The sequence below is a fragment of the Megascapheus bottae genome, chromosome 9, assembly GCF_031878675.1.
Source record: "Megascapheus bottae isolate mThoBot1 chromosome 9, mThoBot2.hap1, whole genome shotgun sequence".
NCBI classification, from domain to species: domain Eukaryota; kingdom Metazoa; phylum Chordata; class Mammalia; order Rodentia; family Geomyidae; genus Megascapheus; species Megascapheus bottae.
The window spans coordinates 48,790,306-48,817,446 of NC_143517.1; the positions used below are offsets into that span (position 1 = coordinate 48,790,306).

Sequence of the window (27,141 nt, forward strand, 5' to 3'; positions counted from 1 at the left end):
GTAGTAACACTGAATGTTAATCATATAAGCTCTCTAATGATGAGACATAGAATGGAAATTTGTCCTAAAATGTCCAGACCCAATAGGCACTGCTTCAAAGAAACAAATTTCACTGTCAAAGATATGTGGAGGTTTAAGGAGAAAAGATGGAGAAAATATCTTCCAACAGGCAGATCATAAAAACCAGGCAGGAGAAACTATATTTACATTTAATTAGACAAATATTAAACTAAAATCAATCAGAAGAGACAAACAAGAAACTTGAAGTGACTGTCTGTTTCCTATCAGACCAACATGGCATTAGCCTAGAACTGAAATAGTGTGCACATGACTACAGAAATTACTCGAACACATGGAGAGTGGACAGCACATCTCTGAATGACCAATAAATCACATAATAAGAAAACTTAAAACATTCCTGGAATATAAGGACAAGGAAAACACAATTTACTGGAATCTTTATGATAAAGCAAAGACAGTGCTAAGAGTAAAACTGTAGCTTTGAGTATCAAATTTGAAAAAAAATGAGGGGTGGAGTTTGGCCTAGTGGTAGAAGGCTTGCCTAGCATGCACGAAGAACTGAGTTCAATTCCTCGATACTACATATATAGAAAAAACCTGGAAGTGGTGCTGAGGCTTAAATGGTAGAGCTCTAGTCTTGAGAAAGTCCAAAGACAGTGCTCAGTGCTTATGCCCTGAACTCAGGCCCAGGATTGGCAAAAAAAAAAAAAAAAAAACCAGACCCTATTGTAGACCTCACAAATGAACACCTAAAGTGCCTACAATTCAAGAACATGACAAACCCAAGTAAGCCTACAGAAAGAAGACATAAAGATAATGGCAGAAATTAAAGAAATGGAAACTGAAAAAAAACATGAAATAATAAATTTGTCATTAAAAATAAGATTAAAAATCTATAGCCAAGAAAATAAGACAAATCCAACATTTAACTACAGTGAAACAGCAAATATAAATGAAAACTCAAGGATTATGAGATAATACTTTGAAAATGTTAAAACATACTAGAAAACTTAGAGAGACTAGATGTATTTCCAGACATAGACAATCTGCCTAACTGAAGAAAGAGAATTTATACTACTCAAAAGATGTATCACAAACAATGAGATTAAAGCAATAATAAATTCTCACAACATCAACAAAAATCTAGGTCTGTATGGAAAACTGTTTAATTCATTCAGAAAATTAAGTAACCTACAGCAGTGGTACTAAAATTGAACAAAGAAAAAGAAAATGAAGATGTGGTAACAAGCTGAATTTATGCAGTCATTACTATTTTCCAAAACTGAACAGAGACATAATTCAAATAGCCTTATACGGCAATTTTTTATGAATAACAAGATAAAAACTCTCAAAATTCACATATCCAGGGTTTTTATAAACTCACACTTTAAAGATCATATTCATTGATGATAATTTGTTTTATTCCAGGACAAGCATTCTAAGACAATATCATATTAAATAATAAAGAAATACTGCCACAGTTAAGAATAAGATAAATATCTCCACACTCCAGAGACTTCTACTATACTATACTATTATCCTAGCATGCCTAGACAGAGCAATAAACAAGAAGAGAGAAATAAAAAGGTTTCAAATGTAGAATTAAGTTGACAAACTATCAGTACTTGTAGAAAAGATGATCATGAACATAATAAATATTTGATCAAAAAATCCCTGGACCTGGATTTGATAAAGAATTTCATAAATATAGCAAGTTTTGAAATGAAAACTTAAATATGAAATACAAAGCAGGTAAACATTGCATTTATACTAGCTTAATAATAATAATATAGCGAGAGACAAACTTAACCAAGGAAGTAAAGATATTAAATAATAAAAAAACAAAAACCTCAACGAACAAGATTGAAGATACCAGCAAGTCAAACAATCTCCCATGCATACAATGGAATTTAATTACCCCAAATCAAATACTAGTGAAGGTCCATTGTCATTCTTCAAAAAGATTTTTCTTTTTGCCAGTCCTGTGGCTTGAACTCAGAGCCTGGGCATTGTCCTTGGACTTTCTCAAGACTAGCAATCTACCACTTGAGTCACAGCACTGGTTTTGGATTTTTCTGTGTACGCGGAACTGAGGAATCAAACGAAAGTTTCCGTGCACACTAGGACAAGCACTTTACCACTGACCACACTCCTACACAAAGATTGTTTTTTTATCCAAAAATTCATGTGTAAGCTTACAAGATCCCAAGTATCCAATGTTATTCTGAGTGAATCCTGAAAGCTATCCAAAAATCGACACTGGAAATAGAGAACACGATTGAAAACGAGTAAAGTGCTCAGACTAACTTTTTGCAACTTCTAAGAACTTGCAATATGATTTTGAATGGAAACAAAAGGTACTCTGGGATAGTGTATGAAATGTTATTTTGTCAAGTAGAGTAGTTCAAGTAATAGCTTAATACTAGTAATTGTATAATATTTCATGAAATGTATCACCTGACTGATATTATAAAATTACTTTCTTAGCATAGCAAATATAGGAGAAAAAGAATGAGACCTGAGAAACAAGTGGGTAAGGGGGAAAGAAACTCATCAGTTTCCACAATAGCCAGGCTGTCTCAGCAGACCTTTATTTAAAAAATTCTGCCAGTTTTAGATTTCTCTCTCTTCTTTTGAAAGGGAGGAATGGGAATGTAAGTGGAGACTCACTCAGTGTATTCATATATTGAGCTATCACATTTAGACACTATTACATTGTTCATGACTGTAAATTCAAATACTAAGGGCACATTGGAAGAGTTAAAATTTTGCTACTTCCAGTAACAAAATGTAATTCCTTGAGTATAGTCAGTGAAACATTTTAATCTATTTCATACCCATCATCATAAATCTGATTATTACTTACATTGTCTGTATCTAAATGGCACCTCAAAACTAATATTTAAAGATGGACCACTGCTCTATTATCTTCTTTTGCCTCTGACAATTGTGCACAAAGTACATTGCTTTGAGGATCCCAGCTTCAGTGAATGCCTTCTTTCCTACATATATCCCTGAAATGGCCAATTGATTGTGTTCCCAGCAGACATGGGAGTTGAATCCCTAGGGTTCTAGTATCTGCTAAGCGCCTCCCACCCCATTGCTTCACCCAGATGCCTACAGCTGTCCTCAGCAGTCTTCCTCTGATGTACAGTAGAGTACATTTCCTTCTGCAGTAAAGGACTTAAGGTTCATCCACTCCCTCCTATTTCCTTGCACTAAGTTGCATTTTCTTTTTCTGTTGTTTTATTTTGTTTTGGTGTTTGTTTTTCTGGTTGAGTCTTAAAAAGGAAATTAAGGAAACTGCTTACTCAGAAAATGATTTTCATGTTTTTTGACAAAAGATATTTTTAAAATAAAAGAATTTAAAAAGGATTATAGAAAAATGTTATACTCTTATTTAGTGATGACAGTGCTGCCTTATTGATTATAAAGTGGATTCATATGTAAGTATTGCTTTGCTTAAAGAAAAAAACAAACTATTCAACTATTAATCTATGTTCACAAACACACATATAAAAATTTCATCTGTATGTAGTCAAGTTAGTTCCAACTAGTGTTATTCATATATATGTATATTTATGCACTCAATGTACCATCAAATACATGTTACGACCATAACATGTTAAATAAGATATTACCACATGCATGCATGAATAAATATTATTTTAAATATCAAAAATAGTCACACAACTTTGGAACAAAATATTTATATAAAATATTTGTAAACAAGCTATTTTGGAAAAGCTTTTATGTGAAATCTATAGACTTTTATTGATAAAATTATCTTAACTGCTACCAGTTAAATTTCTAGTATAATTCTTTTTATCACTGTATTCTTAGTGTACCCTACAACTTTTTTATTACTGTAACTGACTTTGTTTTATTATCATATTTTGGTAAATAAATAAATACATCTACAAAAAGAAATTTATTTTTAAAAGTTAAATCATTAATAAATGACTGAGTCAAAATTAATTTTCTGATCTTTTTGCTCTTTCTGTGAGAATCTCAGTTTGCTTTGCTAAAAGCTTAATGAGTTGATCAGTTAATCCAAATTATTCTGACATTGTAATTTAAAGTAAAATGAAGAGGCTAAGAGAAATGAGCTCCAGAATAGGGAAACAAGAGTTTTATCCTTGTGATTGTTGTTTTTAATGTACTATGTGAAGTTATTTCTTTGCTTTGGTACTTGGTATATCGCTTATGTATATATATATATATATATATATATATTTGAGTTAAGGAAGAGAAGGGGAAAACAAGATGATGAGAAAAGGGATGAACCAGGGTAATAGCAATATTCACAAGACAAAAATGAACTCTATAACTTGGGAGAGGGTAGGGGAGGAAAAAGGAGAGTAAAACATGGAAGAGGGTAACTAACAATGTTGAAGAAGCAATGTACGCACTACCTTATAAATGTAACTGTAACCCCTCTGTATATTACTGTAATAATAAATTAAAAATAACTTAAAAAGAAAATTAAAATAAAGAACTCAAAAACCTATCTGTAAATCTGGCAATTAGATCATTACCCTGTCCTGAGTAGCATCAATGAAATGAATCACATTTAACGATTAGTGGAAAATATATCAAAAAAGTGAATACAGCAAATACACATTGACTACTACTGAGGAATGTTGGCTGGGAAACGATAAGTTGTGGTGTGATTGTTTTTCATCTTGATAAAGACAGCTCTGATTACAGCTTGTGCAAGAAGAAAAAGGAAATGAGGTACTAATTAATGCTTAAAATTATATGGGTAGTTATAAAAGACAAGATTTTAAAATGAGTATCAGTAATCTGTCTGTGTCTTGCACATTTTATCCATAAATGCGGGGGAGATGGCCTTGTAAATATTCTGTAAATCTTAAAGAGGATTACTGGTTTGCCATTTTGTACTTATTAATGGATGGATTATGATTCAACAGATGTTTTGCTGACTACAAAATTCATATTCTGTCCACCACAAACTATTATCATCGCAATTTAGATATGATGAGAAGATGAATGGCATTTGAAATTACAGATTTGCTCTCTGAATGTGTAATTCCAACTGTCTTCTCATCATAGCATGTTAAAACAAAAAAAACATGCTATTCAAACAAATTTTCCACAAGTAAGTCAAAAAGAATTTTATGAAAGTTAAAAATAACAAAACAGACCAGTTAATGTGAGTAAAAAAAAAATTCCTCCTAATTTTCAAACACAGAATTTTCCAGTGATGATTTGAAAATAATAGCATGACTGGATTTTAGACAGGATTTTTATAAGAACAGCAGAATTGATCTAAGCAGGTCAATAAGTTTTATGTAATTGCCTTAGAATACTATGTTATTAGGAAGAGAATATTGAAAACCAGTAGGCTCCTGTAATCTCTCTTTCTTCTGCTTTTGGGATAGGAGGGCAAAGTCTAGGCAAATAACAAGCATAGCCAACATTATCTCTACTTAGAAGCCAAATAGGTCTAAGAGTAACATACTCTGAGGCTAGTCCCAGGCAAAATCATAAGATTCTATTCGATAAAGCAAAAAAGGTCTAGTAAGTGCAGCTCAAGAGATAAAGTGAATGTATAGTAAGCAAAAGCCCTTGACTTTAAAATCATAGTGTAATCAAAGCCAAAAAAGGGGAGAAAAATCATTAAAAAATAAAATGTGATAGATAGTTATGTTGTAGTTCCCATGCATTACAGTATAAATTGGGGTTAACAATATTTTAAAGATTTGCTGTTGAGTCTTGTATGCACACGTATGTATGTTCAAAGCTGTATAGCTTTTGTATTTTTCAACATTAATATTTTGTGAGAAAATTATTTACAAAGTAATTACATGAAGTTCTGGAGTTCTAGGCAATTTCTTATTTTCCCAAACTTAGAACTGGTATTATAGTATTTATAAAATCCATGTATAGTAATAAGTTTTAAGTAACCATTAAAAATTTATATTTTCTAAGATGTCATATAAAATGTATTTGAAGTACCTTCATAATTTCTGAAGACAAATGAGTGGACTTGAACATACTCAATTCTACATACTTTTACACTGCCCAACTTAATTACTAGGAGGGTTCAGTGCAATATAGATATGTTGACAAAATGAAACTTGAAGGTGTCTCTAAAGATATAATTCCCATTATGCGATTGCTTTCATGGTAAATAAAAATACATGGAACATATGCTTCTTTTCAAGAAAGATGGTAAGGAGATGGGTACTGGTGACTCAAGCCTGTAATACTAACCATTCAGGAGGCTGAAATCTAAGGATCACAGATTGAAGCCAGCCCAGGCAGGAAAGTTTGTGAGACTTTTAATTCTGATGAATCACAAAAAGTCAGAAGCAAAGTGTGGCTCAAGAGGTATTGCACTTTACTTCAGCAGAAAAGCTCAGCAACATCCAGGCCCTGAGTTCAGCCTAAAGACTCTCTCCCTCTCTCCCACGCCCTCCCTCCCTCCCTCTTTCCTTCCTTCCTTCCTTCTTTTGCCAGTGCTGGAGGGAGGGAGGGAGGGAGGGAGGGAGGGAAGGAAGGAAGGAAGGAAGGAAGGAAGGAAGGAAGGAAGGAAGGAAGGAAGGAAGGAAGGAAGGAAAGAAGGAAGGAAGGGTAGAACTCTGAGAACTGAGCATGAATTTTATTTTAAATCCATCAGATTCAAACTTCCTTCCCTTCACATGCTACTCAAAATAATTGTTAATATTTAATTTTACTATATGTGTCATAAGAATTTGAGATGAACATCTGAATTCATGTCATAACAGTTACGCATGAGTATTCTTACTGTGTGTATGTTCAAAAAATGCTAGGGCTACGTTAAGCTGCAGACTTTCTATGCCTTCTGTTATAATACCACATAGCATGCTGAGAGAAAACTCAGTACAGAGTGTTCATTTTTGCTGTCGAAACATAAATCTTTATTTAGGAGTTTATTTATATAAGAAAAAAATCTTTCTCTTATTAGAAACATTTGTGTGAACATCGAGTTGCTTTCTGTAAGATAATCAAGCAGATATTTTGATTTTGTACTTTCATAGATGAGAAAATGTTAGGGAATAGCGACTTGAAGAAGGATTGCTAGCTGCTTCTAACATAATGTGTAATTGTTTTCTTGATATCAGTACTATTTTAGTGATGTTACTTAACTGAAAACAATAATAACAAAAACAACCACAACAAAAACCCGTTCATGGATTTTCTTATAAAAGATTGAATGATTATAATCCATGCACCAAAGTGTAGAAACTAGCTTGTTATCTTTGTTTTGTTTTATTATCAGTAGTAATGAATTAAATTGGTCTATTTTTCATCGAAGCCACCTCAAATTGTTTTTGGCACCATGCCTAATGCCAACAACAAAGAGCTGTGTATACTCTTGAATCCTATTTATGTTCACACAAACTTGTAGAAATTCTAGCTGTCCTTGAGATTTATCCAATCATTAATCTAAATGCTTCAAAATGAGGAATGATCTCTAAAACAAAGAATCATTAAATACCAAAGGTCCATTCTCATTTTAATTGACTTTTTAGCTAATTCACTTCCATGCCCATTGGCAATGTAATGTCTTTAGTAAATTATTGCACTGGGGAAGGGGTATGAATCACAGTATACTATGTTTTAAAAGCTTGTCTATAGTAAAAACCCATTTCTATACCCCACTCCTTTTTTCCTAAGGTCTGCTTTTTCACCAAAGGCCAATGATATGGTCATAGTTGGTCTATATGAAATTAAAATCACTTTGTGGCAGTTCATTAATGGTATACATAAATAATGAAAATCTGACATTATTAATTCACTTTATTTTTTAGCTAATAGTGGGTAAAAATACATGTATTATTGAAGGACAGACATCTATGCACAAAATTCAGTTATTATCTCACAGTATAGCTTCTCATATACGTTTCAGGTGTATAAAAGAAAATCAAGATACCATGACTGATTTCAGCTCCTCTGAGAGAGAAATATTCAGCACCAGCATATTAGACAGAGTTGTACCACTCTAACCTTTAAGACAGCATGGAGACAAGTCATGAAAAGAAATAGCAACTGGACTGAAGCCACAAAAATATACTGTCATAACATATACCCAATGGTTCATATGATATAACAAGTCATGAAAATATTGTCAAATAATTTCCAGGAAGAAGATCTTTACTTTCTCATTGTACCCACAGGAAAGGAAGTAGATTATTGAATGTTGAAAGGGGCAGAGAGGATCCGAGGGAAAAATTTGTCAGAAGTGTAAAATGTTGTACAGGAAATCCAGGCAGCAAAATAGAGAAGCAAACATAAAAATAATCACAAGGCATATAACAGTTATGGGACACTGATATTTCCTTATGCACTGTAGCTACTATTGCCTGATTGTGTCTCTTAGGCTTGTAGATTTTATGACTATAAGAAGAATCTAGCAAGTTCCCAAACTAAATAAGACATCCTGGTATTTCATGCAAGGACATCCAAAGTTTATAAACTTCAAAACAAAACAAAAGCAAAGTGTACTGTCTAGTTATGATCAACAATTTGACTGTGGCCAATAGATTATAGAAAGTTACATGGGGAAAATATAATTGGAGAGAGGATAGATAGGATAAAATGATTTCACTACCAAAACTTAGTTAATAAGTAGTCATTTAAAAAAATGTACTTGAAACATGCTTAATTGTAATTGTGCCCAGAGTCAGTCAGCTGGGATACATAATATATTGAGTTGTCATTTCTAGGATTTCATAAAATATATGCCATGCCAATTCTTCGCCATGGAAATACTCAAACGGAACAAAATGTACCTAGGCTCCTTCACACCTGATCAGTAATGGACCTAATTATAAAAGACAGCTTTCTAAATTTGAGAACATTAAAAAGAGTGTTTTCTATTGTAGGCTGAGCAAATATTTACTAGTTTACATTGAGAGACCCATGAAAATAAAGTATTAATATTTTGGATGGTACTAAAATTTAAAACATTGATTCATCAAAGTTAGTACAAAAATAGAAAAGCAAATCACAAATTGGAATACAATTGCAATTAATATAATTGCAAACATTGTGACATAAAAATTGCAATAATATTGTTATACCTAATAATGTAGGTAATATAAAGTAAAAGTATTTTATGAGATAGTTCATAAATGCATATAAGTAAATGGTTAAGAATTATATATTCAGTCCTCTAGTCAGCACAAAGAAGAATATATATTTGTGTGTGTGTGTGTTTGTGTGTGTGTGTGTGGAGATAGTGTGATACCTATACATGCTGCAAGCTGATAATTCCAAACGTAAAATAATTGGAAGTAGTAGTGTATAAAATATAAAAACAGCTTTGAATGTTTTATTCTGGAAGAATATTTTATGATATTAAATGTATATCTATGAAATGTCTGTATTTATGCTCCTAAGCATTTGTCCTAGTCAAATAAAAATGCATTTATTGACAAATTCTTTTTTTTTGTTGTTCTGGTCATTGGGGCTTGTATGCTGGGATTTGGCTCAGTCCCTAAGCTCTTTACCTCAAGGCTTGCACTCTATCACTTTTAGCCACAGAGCCACTTCCAAAAATGCATTCATATAAAAGCTATGTTCTTCACTTACCTTTTAATGGAAAAAAAAAAGTCGTGGCCAGGTGTAGTGGCTCACGCCTATGATCCTAGCTATTCAGGAGACAGATCTGAGGATCGCAATTCAAAGCCAGCCTGGGCACTAAAGATCTTGAGACTCTTATCTCACAATGCCCAGGGCCAGAGTTTAAGCCTCAAGATGCACAAAAAAAAAAAAAAAAAAAGTAAGCCGTAATTTTATAGTCTTCAACTCTACTTATGTAAGAATTACCATCTGAAAATAGCACATGCAATTACAGATTCATATAAGATAATGTTTTCTGGCTGCGAACGGTGTAATCCTTGCTGTAATCACACCTGAAATCCTAGCTACTCAGGAGGCTGAGATCTGAGGATCTAGGTTCAAAGCCATCTCAGCCACAAAAAGACCTGAGACTCTTATCTACAATTAACCTCTAGAAAATGAAAAGTGGGGCTTGGCTCAATGGTAGGGCAGTAGCCTTGAGCTGAGGAGCTCAGGGACAGTGCCCAGGCTGAGTTCAAGCCCCATTACCCACAAAAAAAAAAGAGAGAGATAATGTTTTCTTAAAATGTAAAGAAGTACAATTAGATATGATGATACTGAACACTTTATAACTCAGTATTTCCTCCATAACAAAAAAGGTCACAAAATTCTCTGTATCACTAGATAACTTTTTGTGGAGTTGACTGATCTATTCTTCACAAAACATCAGATAGTGACTGTCTTTTGAGAGTATAAAACACAACAGTGTTAAGGGTTGTGGAAATTAGAAAAGTATGTCCCCACTGGTTGGTAAAATTGTAAAAAGGACCCCTTTTGTGAATGTGTTTCAAGAACCTCCTTGCCTCTGGCTTAAACCAGTACCTGGCTAGATTGACACAAGATGGGAGACTCAACCTAGTCCTTACAAATTATGCAGTGTCTGTCAGCCCTGTGGGTAATAAGCCTCTGCTGAAAACCCTTAGATGGCTGCTCAGTTCCCTGGTAAAAATTCAGACTTACAGAGGTCTCTGTGACTGAGTGTGTGTGATGTCACTCTATTCCACTTCTGTCCATCTTCCTTGTTTCCTCATTTTCAGAGCATGCTCTAGAAATGGAGATTTTACGCTGGCTGCTCTTTCTCATAGGACTCTCAAGTTTCTGCCACGGTTTTCCTAGCTTTCACTGACTCTCGGCTTGTCTCTGGTAACTACATAAAATCATAATAGTTCTTTTCCAGTCACCACCTCTCCATTTCTGTTGATGTAGGTCCTTTTTGAGAATATTCTACATTTAAGCCAATTTGAATTTTTCTTCATTTATACAAATACTTTTTTGTTTCGAATGTTAACTTCTATTTCAGTCATATTAATTTATGTACATTTCTATAATTTTGGAAAATACAGATTATCTGCAGTCATAACCGCATTATGATGTGAAAAAATGTGGGATGGAGAAACTATTGAAGTGAAGGGAGATATATGTCAGCCTCCGCCCCCAGCACTTTCCACTTCTAATCAAGCAACTGATTCGTATGGAAATGCAGACTTGACGGGGCTGACAACCATACATCAGATTATTTTGGCTAGTCTTACTAAAACCAGCTGTAACTTTAGCAAGGGCATTTCTTGTTTTTTATTGTAATTAATAGAAGGGTTACATGATATTTGCCAGATAGAAGGCGCATTACTTCACAAACATTGATATCCTTTCTCATGTCTTGGTCCCCATTTCCCTCCAGCCATCCCCGCCCCTCATCTTGTTTTCCCCCCTTCCCTATCCAATTTCAAATAACCAAATATGCATATATCCAATATATCAGATAACAAGGTGAAATACTGAAACAATATGAGATAACAAAGGAGCAGCAAAAGAGATGAGAGATAACATAGTACATTAAGGACAACAATCACTCCTTAGATGGCTTTGTTTCTATATCCTGGACGTACTTTCATTTAGCTTCATATTATATGGCCTTATGTATCTTGGTTTTGTTCTATTGTAAATCTCTCCTAGGAGAGCCCAAGGTTTCTACTGATTATGACAAATGAGGGAAACCATTGAGCCTATGTTCCTTTGAGTCTGGCTTACTTCACTTAATATGATTTTTTTGAAGTTTTTTTTTCATTTCCTTACAAATGGGAAGATGTCGTTCTTTTTCTGAAAGCAGCATAGAATTCCATTGTGTATAAATACCACATCTTGTTGATCCACCCATCAACTGAAGGGCATCTGGGTTGGTTCCATATCTTTGCTATGGTAAATAGTAGCAAGTGTATTTCATTAAATAAAAAGAGCAATGGATGTATCTCACATTTACAGTGAGTAAAATGAGAATTATTCCTTTCAGAAAACAGTCTATACCAAAAATGTATTTATAGCTAATATTCCTTTTTTCATTAAATATTGTATTTTTAAAATATTTGCATAATTTGTATTACTGATAAAATTTCACGAAATACTTCTAAAAATAATGATTCATTCATGTATTCATATGCAAATCCTGACCATTAGATATAAGCATGTTCAGATAAAGTGCTTGAATTCCACATGGAAATAATTTTTTGCATGATTTTTGTGGCATCCGTTATACTCAGAAGTATCAGCTCTGTACATGTATTTTAACTTTAATTTCTTTAATTTTAGTATGTTAATGTATTAATTACTTTACATTGTTTGAATGAAAGCCAAGTGAAATAATTAATTTGCATAAAACACCTATCACATTGTTATGTATACAGGAATTAACTAATATACCAAGAATTAGGTTTTTTTGAGCTCTTAGTTTGTCATCATAAAATTTCTGAAAATTGCATGCTACTGTTTCTAATTCACATGTCATTAAGAAAGAACAAGGATAATAAGCATATTATCCCAATTTCCCAAAGTATTTTAATGCCTATAGAAACAACAGTTGCTTATTGGTGAAATGATTATGTGTTTTCTAATTTTTCAAGGAAGAACAGATATTTTACAAAGAACCCTCTAGTACATTTATAGAATCTACCTATCAGGATTTATTTTGCAAAACTTATGTCCTTGTTATGCAGTGAATACACAAATGTGTTTAGATACTTGCGCATTTCATTCTAGCTGTCTTGAAATTCTAAATGAGCCTTCCCTTTTCCTTTTCTGTTGGGCTTATAATCTGATTTTTTTTTTTGCCAGTCCTGGGCTTGAGCTCAGGGCCTGAGCTCTGTTCTTGGACTTTCTCAAAGCTAGAGCTCTACCACTTGAGCTTCAGCATCACATCCAGATTTTTTTCTATGTATGTGGTACCAAGGAATCTAACCCTGGTCTTCCTGCATGCTATGCAAGCACTCTACCACTAGGGCAAACTCTCAGCGCTGTAATCTGATCTTTTATGTTTAAGTGTGGACAGATGCCATCTCCCACACTTAAGTGTGTGTGCACACACCCACTCACTTGGTCAGACCAACTCATCATATGTACACAGGTTTCCATATTTCCTATATTGACTTAGGTTTGTGTCATTGTATACAGACATCTAGCTGTTAATGTGACTTGATTTGGTGATATGAGGACTGCCACACATATATGTCTTATGTTACTTTATAAATGCATAGATGCTATAGATTTGACCATATACATGAAAAACAAAGTCAGAAATACCCTTGACGTATGAAAGTAAGAACCTCACCAGAAATCAGTCTGCTGAGTTTTGCATGTGGTTTGAAAAACTCATATACCGCTTGCTGTCATTCTTACTGGAAACAGATCAACTGTGTACTAATAACAGTACTTACTCCATGTAGTTATTTTATACATTCTCTCGGAATCTATCAGAATAGCACAATGAAGAGAATGATATCACTTGTGCTATTACCATTTTCCACAGTAAGTAGATGTATCGAGTTTTGCCCCATAAACTAATAATGCAAGATACATTTTTGTGTGGGGGCTGGGCGGTCATGGGAATTGAACTCGACCTGGGCGCTGTCCCTGAGCTCTTTAGCTCAAGGCTACCGCCATACACTTGAGCCAAGTCCCACTTCCTGTTTTCTAGAAGTTAATTGGAGACAAGAGTCTCAGGTCCTTTTGTGCCTGGGCTGGTTTTGAACCTTGATCCTCAGTTCTCAGCCTCCTGAGTAGCTAGGATTACATGTGTGAGCCACCACACCCTGCTTGCAACAAACTTTTACTTGTACAAAAATACTCTATCTTGTTCCATCATTTCCTTTATAGTGTTTATAACTAATACAAGTTTGAAGAGAATATAAAATATTTACTTAAAAAGGAAACAAAGCAATGTAAGTGTATAGTACATAAGGTTGATCATGTTCAGGCTGGACTAGAAAGTGATACTGTATGTTGAATGGTAATTCAAGTAGAGCTAAGTATATTCAATCTTTAATTCCTTATGTATTTTCTGCTTAGGGTATCTTAAGGAAATTTAAGACCCCACTACACATAAAAATATGTAAACCTAGGTAATACCCTAGGAGTATAGAAACTTTGTAACAGCAGATATTTTAATTATTTTGGCTAAGCTATAGGTGATTTATTATTACACAGAGCTTTCTCTAATGATGCTTAATATTTTTGGATACACTATTTAACAAGAGACAATTGTGCAGAGTCACCTTAATAATGAGGATTGAGCAATTTTTACATTTCATCAAGTAACTTAAAATCAACATGTTAATTTGTAGAAGTAGGATTATGAATGTTCCAGTTTATGACATAAAAAGATTATTTGCTTGCATATGCAATCTGAAAATAGTGTGTTCCACTAAAATATGTTTATGTTTTGCTATGTATAAAAACTGGATGCATACCAGTGAATGACTTTATTCAGCATAGTTTTGCCAAAATTTATGCACAAAGAATGACTTCATTCATGAAAGATACAATTAATGATATATCTTTAACCTCTTTAACCACTTCAACCACTCCAGCTTTAACCATTGTAAAAAATCCACAATTCAACTTGCCTCTGCATTTTGAGAGTTATAAATAACAGACTAGTGTTTGAATGCTATAAATGTGAAAAACATTTTTTTCCTTTGGAGCATGTATTTCCAATCAAAAAATAAATAGTCTTATGAGATATCCATACCATTGCGCTTAACTCTTCTTCAATAAACAACTTAGTATTACCTATACAATATTCTCCCTCCCTTTTAATCATGGTACACTGACCTGGTCCTAAAGTTTGTAGGGTGAGGGTGTCCATCATATAAGGATAAGTAGTCATATTCTTCTTCTAGTGCAAAGGACTGAAATACAATTTGTATTCGATTTCGTTCTTCTGCTATTATGACCCAGGTACAGTTTGCACCATTCGGATATCCATATGGAAAGCCGGGACTTTCTATAGTGCCATTGAGGCCTTTTAAAGTTCCACCACAAGTATAAATAAATCCTGCAGCAAAAGAAAAGAAAAGAAAAGAAAAGATATTATTATTTTAACACATCTTTTAAAAGCCTTTCCTAAGGTTTTGCTTATGAAAGAATAATGTTCATAATAATTTTGTGGATGACATTTTTTAAAGTGTGAAAATTTCGCATGTAAGTTCATATACATTCACGTGAATAAAATGCTATGTGTAGAAAGAGAAACATAAATGCATAAATATAAGTGAATAAATCTGTGACAACACGTGGGAATTTTTGTCCTGCCCATTGATGTTAAAAATAGAAATCAAAAAATTAAACTTAATCATCCAATATATGTGATCATTGAACATTTCATACTGCAGCCAACAAACTTTAGAACATACTTGTCTTTCTTCAGGTTGTTTCCAGTGTAATTGTAAAAATAATAAACAGGGTAAAAATTTGATGATTATGGTAGGTGCATCGACCCTAAAAGAAATAAATTTCACTTCTTTCTAACAATACACTGTGTTTATAGTACCTACACCTCTACTGTCAGACTCGAATATTAAGAAAATCTACATCCCTTGACAAATTAGAAAGAAAAGGTTTTTGAGGTCTATGTCATTCTTCTCTCTTTAATGAGAATGTTCAGTACAATTTTAAAATTATCCTATATTCATCCCATCAGAGTAAATGCTGAAGTTGAAGAACAAAGATAAGAACTAAATGGGTCATGGGTAATTAACAAGTAACAGTGAGCTTAACTTCTCTCCTAGTTATGTGGGAGGCCTAAGACATTGAAAGCATGAGCTCTTGTTCTATTTTTTGAAGATTTAGTTCAATCAAACGTGGGTATGGATATTTTTGTAAAATAAGAGGAAACATCCAGAAGTTTAGAAGGCAGGGTGCCAGTTGTGACAGGGGCTGATTTCAAAAGTTATATATCCATTTCAGTCTCTCTTTACAGCCGTGTCTCATACTTTACTCACAGAGTCATTTTTCTGTACAACACTTGTTAGGTTCTACATTATTTGTGTCTGATGACTCTGATGGCAAGATATCTCCATATAAAATGAAACTCTAAACTTGGTAAGGGAAACTAAAATTTTGCTCTTCTTTTGTCTTTCAGAAACAACAAGAATTTGGATCAGGAACAGTAAATACTGCCAAAATTCAAAGAAGGCATTTTATGCTTTCCAATAAATAATAAATAAATAAATAAGTGTCCTTTTAAATTGCTTCTTGGAGCATAATTTACTTTGAAGCCTTGGGTTAATTAGCTATCACTTGTTTCTATTACTTTTCTACCTGAACAGCTTCTAATTTGAACTTCATATGAAATGTAAGCATGCATCCCTTTAGCTACAAATCTGGTCTATGGGATGTTTTATATATTTTCAAGCTTCATAGTTTTGATGACTTTTGAAGGAGGACATATGTCCTGAATTAACATGCCCAGAGCTGTTCACATGTTTTATAACATGATAATTCATGCCTTCAAAATCATTTTTGTTGTTTTTACTCTGGGTTAATTACAAATCACACTTTAAAAAATAATCGGACTTATGTGTATTTCCCATCTTATTTTCAGTTTTATTAAACAGGGGCATGACATAATGTATGATGATTAAAGTTCATTATTTCAAAAAGTTTTTGTTTTGAATCAATATAATGTGAAAAACATTAAAAAGTAGAAAACAAATATCTCCCCTCATGTATACTAGAACATTGCTCCTTGTTATCAGCTTCATGTTCGCCTATCCAAGAGTTTATTAAACTTACTACATGCAAATACAGTGTTATATATTAAATTTTATATTTTCCAAATTGAACCAATCATACAATGTACATTCTTTGACTTGGTATTTATGTTAAAAAAAACCACTGATATTCTTTTGGCCCAGAGGAGTAATTCTTTTTTTCATATATTTTTTATTGTAATTAATAGAAGGGTTACATGATATTTGCCAGATAGGCGGTGCATTAATTCACATACATTGATACCCTTTCACATGTCTTGATCCTCAATTCCCTCCCCCCAACCCCAACCCTTCATTTGGTTTTCCCCCTTTCTCTATCGAATTTCAAATAACCAAATACAAATATATCCGATATATCAGGTAACAAAGTGGGATACTGTAACAATATGAGATAACCAAGGGATAGCAAAAAAGATGAGAGATAATATAGTACATTAAGGACAACAATCGTTCATTATATGGCTTTTGTTTCTATATCCTAGAGGTCCTTTCATTTAGCGTCATACTATATGGCCTTTTGTATCAAGGTTTTGCTCTATTGCAAATCTCTGCTAGTAGAGCCCAAGGTTTCTACTGATTATGACAAATGAGGGAAACCATTGAGCCTAAGTTCCTTTGAGTCTGGCTTACTTCACTTAATATGACTTTTTCTAAGTCTTTCCATTTCCTAACAAATGGGGCGATGTTCTTCTTTCTGACAGCAGCATAGAAGTCCATTGTGTACAAATAGAGGAGTAATTATAACTCATTTTTTTGGTTTTTAACATTGTGGATGAAATCCAGGGTCTCATGTATATTCAGCCACTGTTTGAACTCTGACTCAAACACCAAGCCTAACTTTATCTTTTTAGAATGACTGCAGTGTATGTAATATGCATGTATTTGACTTTATTTTTACCATTTTCCTATTGCTAATTTTCATTGTTAGAAATACAAGCAGTGAAAAATAACTTAGAACACATGAAAGATAAAATTTCAAAAGTAAAAGTGCTGAATTTTAAAACTTAGACACTATCAATTACACTCAATAAATGGGTGTTTCCTATCTCCACCAACAATTTTGGAAACACTAGATTTTTAGAAGTGTAAACTTGCTAACTTATTGTTTTAATTTGATGACTTTTTTGCAGTCAAATATTTTGTCATATTCTTCTCAGTCATAGTCCTTCTTGTATGAATTACACATTCATATCATTTTCACATTTTAACAGGTTGCTTGTCTGGTTTGTCTTTGCCACAAACACTTACACTTCTGTTTTCATACCGGGCAGTCATACTCTGTATATGCATTTCTAAATGACAAAATTTTGTTTACCCTTTATGATATATTGCTCAGAAAACCAAACTTAATTCTTTATGCCTTTTTATAGTACATATAGACTGCCATCTCCTTTTCCACCTGTTCCTTCTGCTATTAATATTTCCTTCATGGCCATTCCTTTTTCTCCTGTCTCATTTCAAGCACATTTGCTCAGCATTTATTCTGGGAACTAATGAACTAAAACATGAGAAAGCTGGGACATCAATAAACTATTATTACAGATACTTTGAGGGCTGCAGCACAAAGAAGCACACACGGCTCTGTAGAACAACTGTAAGCAAAATTTAACCAGAATTAATTACTATGGAATTTATAGAAAACACTTGCACAAACTGACATTGATATTGTTTACAGAGTCTGACTTGGGCAGTTTCTTAATGCCGGACATTGTATTTGTGTGTCTTAATTATTAAAGGCTACATGAAATAAAACAATTTCTTTTATTTGCAACACAACTAAAATTTCTGTGATTGTATCACATTGTCAACAAAAGCAATAGCAAGATTTTAATAGTATTTTAATTATCTTTAAGTACTTGTAGGAAGGAGTTTCCATTTAATACAGAAGTTTATTAATATCTCTTGATCAAGATTATCCCTTTCAATATTCTCACTCATCCCTCCTATCACACACAAACTCTCATTTTTCTTAATTGTATGGGATACACATTATTACTGTATTCTACCTGACTTCTGCTCTTTTGTCTACCCCACTTCTTTGAAACCATTCCACCCCCTGTCAAGTCCCTTTTCCCTGGTGTATATTCTATTAACCATTGTTTAACCTTTCAAAGTAATTACACTGCTAGTATTCCCATCAATACATTTCTTTACACATGCAAACCACCCACATATTTACTTTAATTTTTTCTGTTTTCTTTCACTTTTTATCTTTCCTTGCACACAGAAAATTTTTATGACCATTTGTATTTTACTGATAATTTAAAGCGTATTTTGCGCTAACAAAGATCTGTGACTGAATATCACTCGAGTTTGCATTTTCTTTTTAAAACATTTTAGTAAACTATATATTTTTACCTTATAATCTTGACCTGCTTCTTGTAACCTGAATCCTTAACTTTTACTATCCAAAACAATTCTTTGTATTCTTCTTGTCTTCTTCATACATTTGGAGCTCTTGATCTTTCACTTCTGCAAGTATTCGTAATTATTTATATGAAGGTATCCTTTTCTCACCTCATGGTCTCTTGTTCCAGAATGATCAATTTGTTAGATTTTCTGTTTTCCAAAATTTCCAGCAAACACACACAAAACTATAGGTGACACTAGTTGCCATAAAAAGGGATATGTTCATTTATATATTACCATTTAACTGCTTTATTTTTCATAATATAGCATGCCATGCCAAAGACTGCTTCTTTTTGAGGGATTACAGTTACATAAGTAAGGTAATAAGCACATTTCTTTTTGAACAGTAACATCCTGTCCCTCATTTTCTCCCTATATTCTCCTTCCTGACTTCCTTTTCCATTAGGTTGCAAAGTTCATTTCCAACATAACGTCTAGTGAATATCACTGTTGAATTGGCTAACCCTGTGTCCCATCGTTTCTGTGATTCTCCTTCCCGTTCCCAAATCACATAAAATTATATACAAGATAAGTGTACAGAAATCAAAGAAAAGCAATAACAGTGTATAAACCCAAAGAGAAAAAGTAAAGGAAAAAAAGAATACACAATAAAAAATATGGAAAAAGAATAACCACAAACAGTACAATAAAGAGCTTTATATTTTCATCTCTACAAGTTCATTTTGATAAGCATCATTTTATATAGTCATATGCACATGGTTATTAAGCTAATGTGATCCTTTCCTAAGAATATCCTTCTTTGCTCTCACAGTGCAATGCTTAGAGTACTGCTCAACTAGTAATGTCCACATGTAATTATTTGTCTTTTACCATTGGATTAACTTGTAGATTTATAGACACATAAAAAACCATGTTGTCTTGTACACATTTCTTCCAATCTTATCAGCTAATACTTCACTTCCTACCTTTTGAATCTATTTTTTCCCTCTTCTTTGTTTCTGTGCCTTTTTTGCTAGATTCATTTCTATTTTTCTCATTTTCTGTTAGGTATTTTAGTAGTACCTTACTTTGAGTTGATTCCCTTTTTTTTCTTTTTGATTTGATTCATTTCTTAAGTTTATGAATGCATGATATTCCAAATCAATCTTTTTAAAGATATAAACCCAAACTTGTGACTTCATTACTCAAAGAATTCTTTGAAGAATTCAGTATAAATAAATATTACATAGCTTTGTGCATACTATACATATGTATATGCAGGTAAATTTTTTCTATTTTACTGAGTCATGTTACTGTTTTAATTTGAAAATTATTACATGTATTATTTTTTCATCTTGAATGTTAAATGTGAGCTTTACTCTGAAGTTGCTCAAAACCTATTCCTCTAGTGTCAGAATATGTACTTGTCCATCCAGCTCTTCAATGTAACCAGTAATTTACAACATTGACCTAAAAGTCCATTTTTCAATTATCTTTTTCTTTTGTTACTGAAAAGCCCCTTTCAATATTTATCATTTCTAACATTTCTTTTTATTTTTGGTAGTACTGAAGAACTTACGACCTCATGCACCTTCTACCAAAGCACTCTACAACTTGAAGTACTTCCCATTCCCTTTTTATTTTAGGTTAATTTTCAGACAATGCCTTGTATTTTTGTCAAGTCAAGCCTGCCTCCTACTACAAATACCTGCAGAGGTGGAATTGTATCTGTGAAAATCCAAGCCCAGTTTGTTTGTTGAGGTGGAGATATCAAGAAACTGCCCTGAATTTGTGATCCACCAGATTTCCACCACTTGAACAGCTTTAGATTACAGAGCTGATCTATCACACACAGACAAATCATATAATATAAAGCCAGAGATATAGATGTAAATATAGTTATTATAAAGCAGTAGCTTAAAAACTCTGGTGTTTAGTACAAATTTAATCTAAGTGCTTTTGCTCAGGACTTTAATTTGTCAAAAAACTATATGATCATCCAACCTTCCATATTCAGAAAATGCAAAGCCAGATAAGCTCTGTATTTTAATTTTGTATAAATTTTGAGCAACAGATTTTGATAAAGGTTGGGGTAAGTGCATTCATCTTTTTAAGTCTTAAATTATTAGAACATATTTGCATAACTTTCAAATTAATAGCATTCACTGTGGAATACTATTTCTATATTATAATGCCAAAAAAGCTTTCAGGCCATCTCAGTGTTTTATTGAGTAAAAAAAAAATGGCATTACTTCATAGGCCTTTTTAGTTTTAATTATTTTTTATTTTAAGTGCAGTAGATAAAAGTGCAGTGAGAAATGGACAGACACAGAAAATTTAATGAATAATTACAGTGAAAACCTCTGCTGCCAGGAAGCACATCTAGAAGTAGAATTATCACTCTTCCAGGAGCTTCTCCTGCATGTAATAATAATACCTTTCATTGTTCCTTAAAATATTCACTGACAGTAGATTTACATAATGTATAAGTATGCATGCATTTCAATAATTATATCATGATGAAATTTATCTACATAGTCTTATTGGACCACTTATTAGATTAAGTTCTACAATTAATCAGTTTTTGATGTCACATATTAGGATAAATGTTAATTCTTATTATTTATATGAAGATAGAAATAATGCCAATTTCATTGATGTAAATGACTAGTCTTCCTGCCACCATTCAGCTGTTCATAAAACAGGTATTTTTTTCAGAATTATGTTCTTATTAATTCATACAAAATTATATGTGTTAGGATCATTACTATACATAGATATACATGTCCTCATACTTGATCTACATCCAAATGGATTTGGCTCTGGGCATGACTTTGCAGTTTCATAAATATTTTAGAATAAATGTGTGAATTTACAGTTAAAAATAGAAACTTCACTTGTGATTGAATCTATAGACACATATGAAAGAATTAATTGTTTGCAATATGATTCAGTGCACTATTGTGATAGAATTCTACAGCTAATATGGACTTGAAAAATTGGACACATATTTTTACTAACTTTTGCCAACTTCAGTAACTCAACTTTATTTTGATTTACTTCTTGAAGTACTAGTTGCTTTCTGAAATTAACTATCCACTTGTTCGCTGTTAATTTTTCTCATGAAGTAAAAGATCCATGAATTTTGAAATTTAATCTGTCTTATTAATAGTGAATCCTCAAGTTCTATACAAGTTTCTGCTACTTACTAGACAGTTTTAAGCAAATATATATATACATATATATGTATACATACAAATAGTAAAATCAAAGAAACAAAAGACAAACACTGCTCATTTTTTATTCAAATTATATTTTCTTCTACTATTGCACACAAAAAAACTTACTAGATTATCCAATGATGTAATATTCTCAACATATAGGCAAGTTCCAATTTTTACAAACTAATTTTACTTTCAAGAAAATGTTTAATATGAGTTTATAATCATATTTTTAGAAAGTTTCAAAATTATTCCACTTAAATTATACATGCATTTGCAACATAAACATGATACACATTTTTAACTTAACCAAAAATCCTTTAAATTATCAGAGGTAAGAGAAAAGGGAATTTAAATTTTATTCCTGTGTTCAATTTTCTGTAGCTGCATATCAGATTGTCCTAATTTAATTTTAGTAATAAAAAATATAGGCACTGAATGTTAATTTCAATTAATCTTTACCAGATATTTGTTGTTTCTCACTAAGTAAATCATTTTTAAAATACTTTAAGAAGAAACAAAGCCTGGCACCAGTGGCCCATGCCTGTAATCCTAGCTACTCAGAAGGCTGAGATCTGAGGATCTCAGTTCAAAGCCAGCCCAGGCATGAAAGTCCATCCATGAGAGTCTTATCTCACATTAACCACCAGAGAACCCACGTGGTGCTGTGGCTCAAGTGGTAGTGTGCTAGCTTTGATCTAAAGAGCTCAGGGACAGCACCCAGGCCCAGAGTTCAAGCCCCATGACTGACAAAAAAATGAAATGAATAAACAGAAATGATTATTCAGGGCTGGGAGTTTGGCCTAGTGGTTAAAGTGCTTGCCTAGCATGCATGAAGACCCGGGTTCAATTCCTCCCTACCACATACATAGAAAAAAGCCGGAAGTGGTGCTGAGGCTCAAGTGGTAGAGCTCTAACCTTGAGAAAGTCCAAGGACAGTGCTCAGGCCCTGAGCTCAAGCCCATGACTGGCAAAAAAAAAAAAGAAATTATTATTCATATTGTAAAATGTGTGTGTGTCTTAAGAACATGCCTGCCTTATAACTTTTCACAATACCAATTTAAAAAATTAGATAGAACAACTTCTAGGAAGTAAGGAAAGGTCCATTAGTTTAATCCTCAAGTTTCTCACTCTGTTTTTCAGCCATAACTCATCCATGATGGAACGATATATTAAGTGAAACAATTTTCCCATTTTATTACCTTTAAATAGTTCTACAAAGTGATTTCTAATCAGAAAGTCACTTTATAAGTGAATAATTAAGTTACAAAAAACAACTCTTGTGCGATCATATTAGAAAATATATTATATCACAATATCACAAAATTGATGCAGGGCCAAGATTTCAGCTGTAATTTCCAGAAATAGTTCATTTGTTTCAGTAGTTTCCTTTGTGTTCTATAATTTAGTCTAGATTTCAGGCTTAGATCATAGGAGTAGTTTATGGGTCAGAGTTTGTTCATTAGAATATAATGAATGATTGTTGTCTTAAGATACTATATTATCTCTCATCTCTTTTGCTGTCCCTTGGTTATCTCATATTGTTAAAGTATCTCACTTCGTTACCTGATATATAGGATATATTTGTATTTGGTTATTTGAAATTGGATAGGGAACGGGGAAAACAAGATGAGGGGTGCGCGTAGGGGGGAGGGAAATGGGAACCAAGACATGTGAAAGGGTATCAATGTATGGGAATTAATGCACCATCTATCTGGCAAATATCATGTAACCCTTCTATTAATTACAATAAAAAATATATGAAGAAAAAAAAGAAAACCAAAAGCCATAATAAATCTAAGTTCCTAGCTGTTTTTAGTAGTTATAAATTTAAGTCTTTCCTTGATATTTTAGAAGTCTCCATATACAAGAACAAGAATTCAATCCAACTGTGCCTTTTAAAGTGTCCTGAAGGAGGCCTAACGTGTTAAAAAATGGTGACAGAACTGAAAGTGAACAGTCTTGGGCACAGTACTACAAGCTTTCCGTCTGAGTCAGTGGAACTAAAAGTGTACATCTGGGTCTGAATGAAACCTTTAAATAAAGCACTTCTAGAAATCAGACATTAACAATAAACTTGAAAGTTGGGGTATGAGATCACATTATATTACTGGAGGGATTGGGAATGTTTTAGTCAGTTATAAATATAAAGCTAGAAGTTTAAAATACTTAAATGTAGTGATCTTAGAATTAATAGACTGTCAAAAGGAGAGTTATGCACATTTAGGGTTTTGCTTATGAATCCTTGTCTCAAATTCCTATAATAAATTATAGTTGTAAGGAATTAAAATAAATTTTGTATAAAAAAAAGAAGTAGGCTTGCATTAAGTAATACCACAGCACATAAAAGGAAATCTACAATGACAATATTTTCTCCTAAATCCCTATATTTTATTTATGAAGCAAAAGTTAATAAAAAAAGACAACAAATGTTGAACTAGGCAGGCCTAAGCATGTGGCCAGTGGCTCATGCCTGTAATCCTAGCACACATCTAGGATTCTCCTAGCAGAGGATCACAATAGCTCAAAAGCTATTTACATACAGGATAAGACTAAGTGAAATGAAATCTAAAATATGGAAACAAGAGTTTTATCTTTATTGCTTTACTCTTTTTTCCCTTTATCTCATGTTGTTTCTGTGTTTGAGTTTGTTACCTGATATATTGTTTATATATTTATTTGTTTATTTGTGAAAGGGAAGGGAAGGGGAAAAACAAGATGACTGGGAGGAAGTAGGAGGAAGGAAAGTAGAAGAAAAGCATGAGAAGGGCTGTCATTTCAAGAAGTAATGTACCACTATCTGACAAATGTAACTGTAACCCCTCTAACTGATGCCCTGACAATAAAATAGAATTTTTAAAAAAGAAAGGAAAAAAATATGCAAAGACAATATTTATATGTAGTTCTTCTATTTAAATACTTTATATTTAATTATGTATGAAGTCATTTCAACAGATTGTTGAATTCATTGTGAGCATTTATCAATTTTCAATTGGCTACAAAAGCACAAAAAGACACGATAGTCAATATAAGTAATCATATAAGCAGCTACTGGTAGAGCTATGTTACAGAATTGAGCTTTCTACCACTATACGGTCTTTTTGCTTTTTTATGTTTCATTTTGATAAATCTTCATCTATTATATAATATTGACCTTTCACTTTTGTTTTAAAATGATTCCATCAGATTCATATTTTCTGCTCACCTTTAGTTAATTTCCAAATATATACTTTTCCACAGTTTAATGACTGATCATTCCTGGTAGCTTAACTTTCTGAAATTTCAACTAATTTCTTCCTTTGATTTCCCAAATGACAAAATACACAAAGAAAAATACTTCTTAAAACTATGATTGTAAGATAAACATTTTTAGAAAAACATTTTGGAGTGGCAGTTCAAAAGGCAGTTGAACCCATGGACTCAGCCACACAATGTTTATTCGTGTCTGTAATTCTACCTACTCGAGAAGCTGAGACATTAGACTAAGTATTTGGAGCTAGCCCAAGCAGGCAATTCTGGGAGTCTTATCTCTAATTAACCAGGAAAATGCTGTTGGTGCCAGAGGTACCACTCAACCTGTAGTGTGCCAGATTTGAATGAGAAATCTAAGCCATTGTGACTCTTAGTTCAAGTTCCAATATCATCATAAAATAAAACAAATCAATTACAAAGAATCCCAAAGTTCTTTCAATCCTCATGTCACAATACTATCACAATTCTAGTAGAGATGTGTTTTCTAATCATGATATTATAATCGGACAAGAGTTGAGAAAACTAGATTTTTGTTCAGCAAACAAATGATTCTTTAATCTGAGCATATTTTCAGAGGCCAACCAATTTTGTTTGTTTGTTTGTTTCAGTCGTTTTGTTTTGTTGTTTAATACAGCTCTGGCTTTTGTAGTTTCAACTCAATCTAGATATTACTCCATTTAACTTACTTTCAATAATGTATATTTTACTGTCTTATTTTCTTTTTGTTTGTGATGCTAACTATATGACTAAACTATATTCTCAGGTACCCATCATTTCTTTTTGAAAAAAATTAATAAAGATGGGGCCGGGAGTTTGGCCTAGTGATAGAGTGCTTGCCTAGCATGCACGAAGACCCAGGTTCGATTCCTAGGTATCACATATATAGAAAAAGGCTGGAAGTGGTGCTGAAGCTCAAGTGGTAGAGCTCTAGCTTTGAGAAAGTCCAAGGACAGTGCTCAGGCCTTGAGCTCATACTCAGGACTGGCAAAAAAAAATGAATAAAGATACTCTAAACAACAGAATTCATCCAGATGGCCATATTTTGAGGCTCTCTGATTTAAATTATACTGTTCCATACACTTTACAAACTCCAGTCTTCTGAACATAAGGTAGTTTTTATGTATTATTTCCTGAACACTTTTGTAAAGTATAAATAAAACTTCACAAGAAAGCACTGAACTGAAAAAAAATTACAAGAAACATTTCTATATCAATAAAATAACTGAAAAGCTTTCATGACTGCATTTTCTTATATTTGACACTTCATTTCAGCATCACTAAGATTCTTTATTGTTATTCTACATATCTTTAATTAATGCCAATAATAACAGTTCTGAATAGTATGTCTTTCAGACTGAAGTCACTATTTATTTTAGAAGAAATCGTACATATAAAGATATGTAAAGGGAGAAATTAGGTCTATACAATTCAAAACAAATTGAAGTTTAGAGACCTTTGGCACATCAACCAACACATGACAAGGACCTCTACATCTCCTTGTAGGCTTTCTTTCTTGCAGTGTTTGGAAAACAAGAGGTGAATGACAGTTAAGTCAGATTTGGCATTTGGGGGAGGCAACCTGTAGGTGATATTATGCAATGAATAAAGGAGGTGAGAAATAAATTGTCGTTGAATTAGTTCTC

General features: G+C 32.9%; 1 protein-coding gene across 3 annotated transcripts in view; it reads right to left on the bottom strand.

The window, feature by feature from the left end:
* Csmd3 (CUB and Sushi multiple domains 3) overlaps nucleotides 1–27,141 on the bottom strand; it is an 842,017-nt gene that overhangs the window by 731,810 nt on the left and 83,066 nt on the right. For all 3 annotated transcript variants that reach the window (XM_090339296.1, XM_090339294.1, XM_090339297.1), the window contains exon 2: nucleotides 14,737–14,959. In XM_090339296.1, the coding sequence (XP_090195422.1) occupies nucleotides 14,737–14,959 (223 nt within the window). The remainder of the gene's footprint in view (nucleotides 1–14,736; nucleotides 14,960–27,141) is intronic.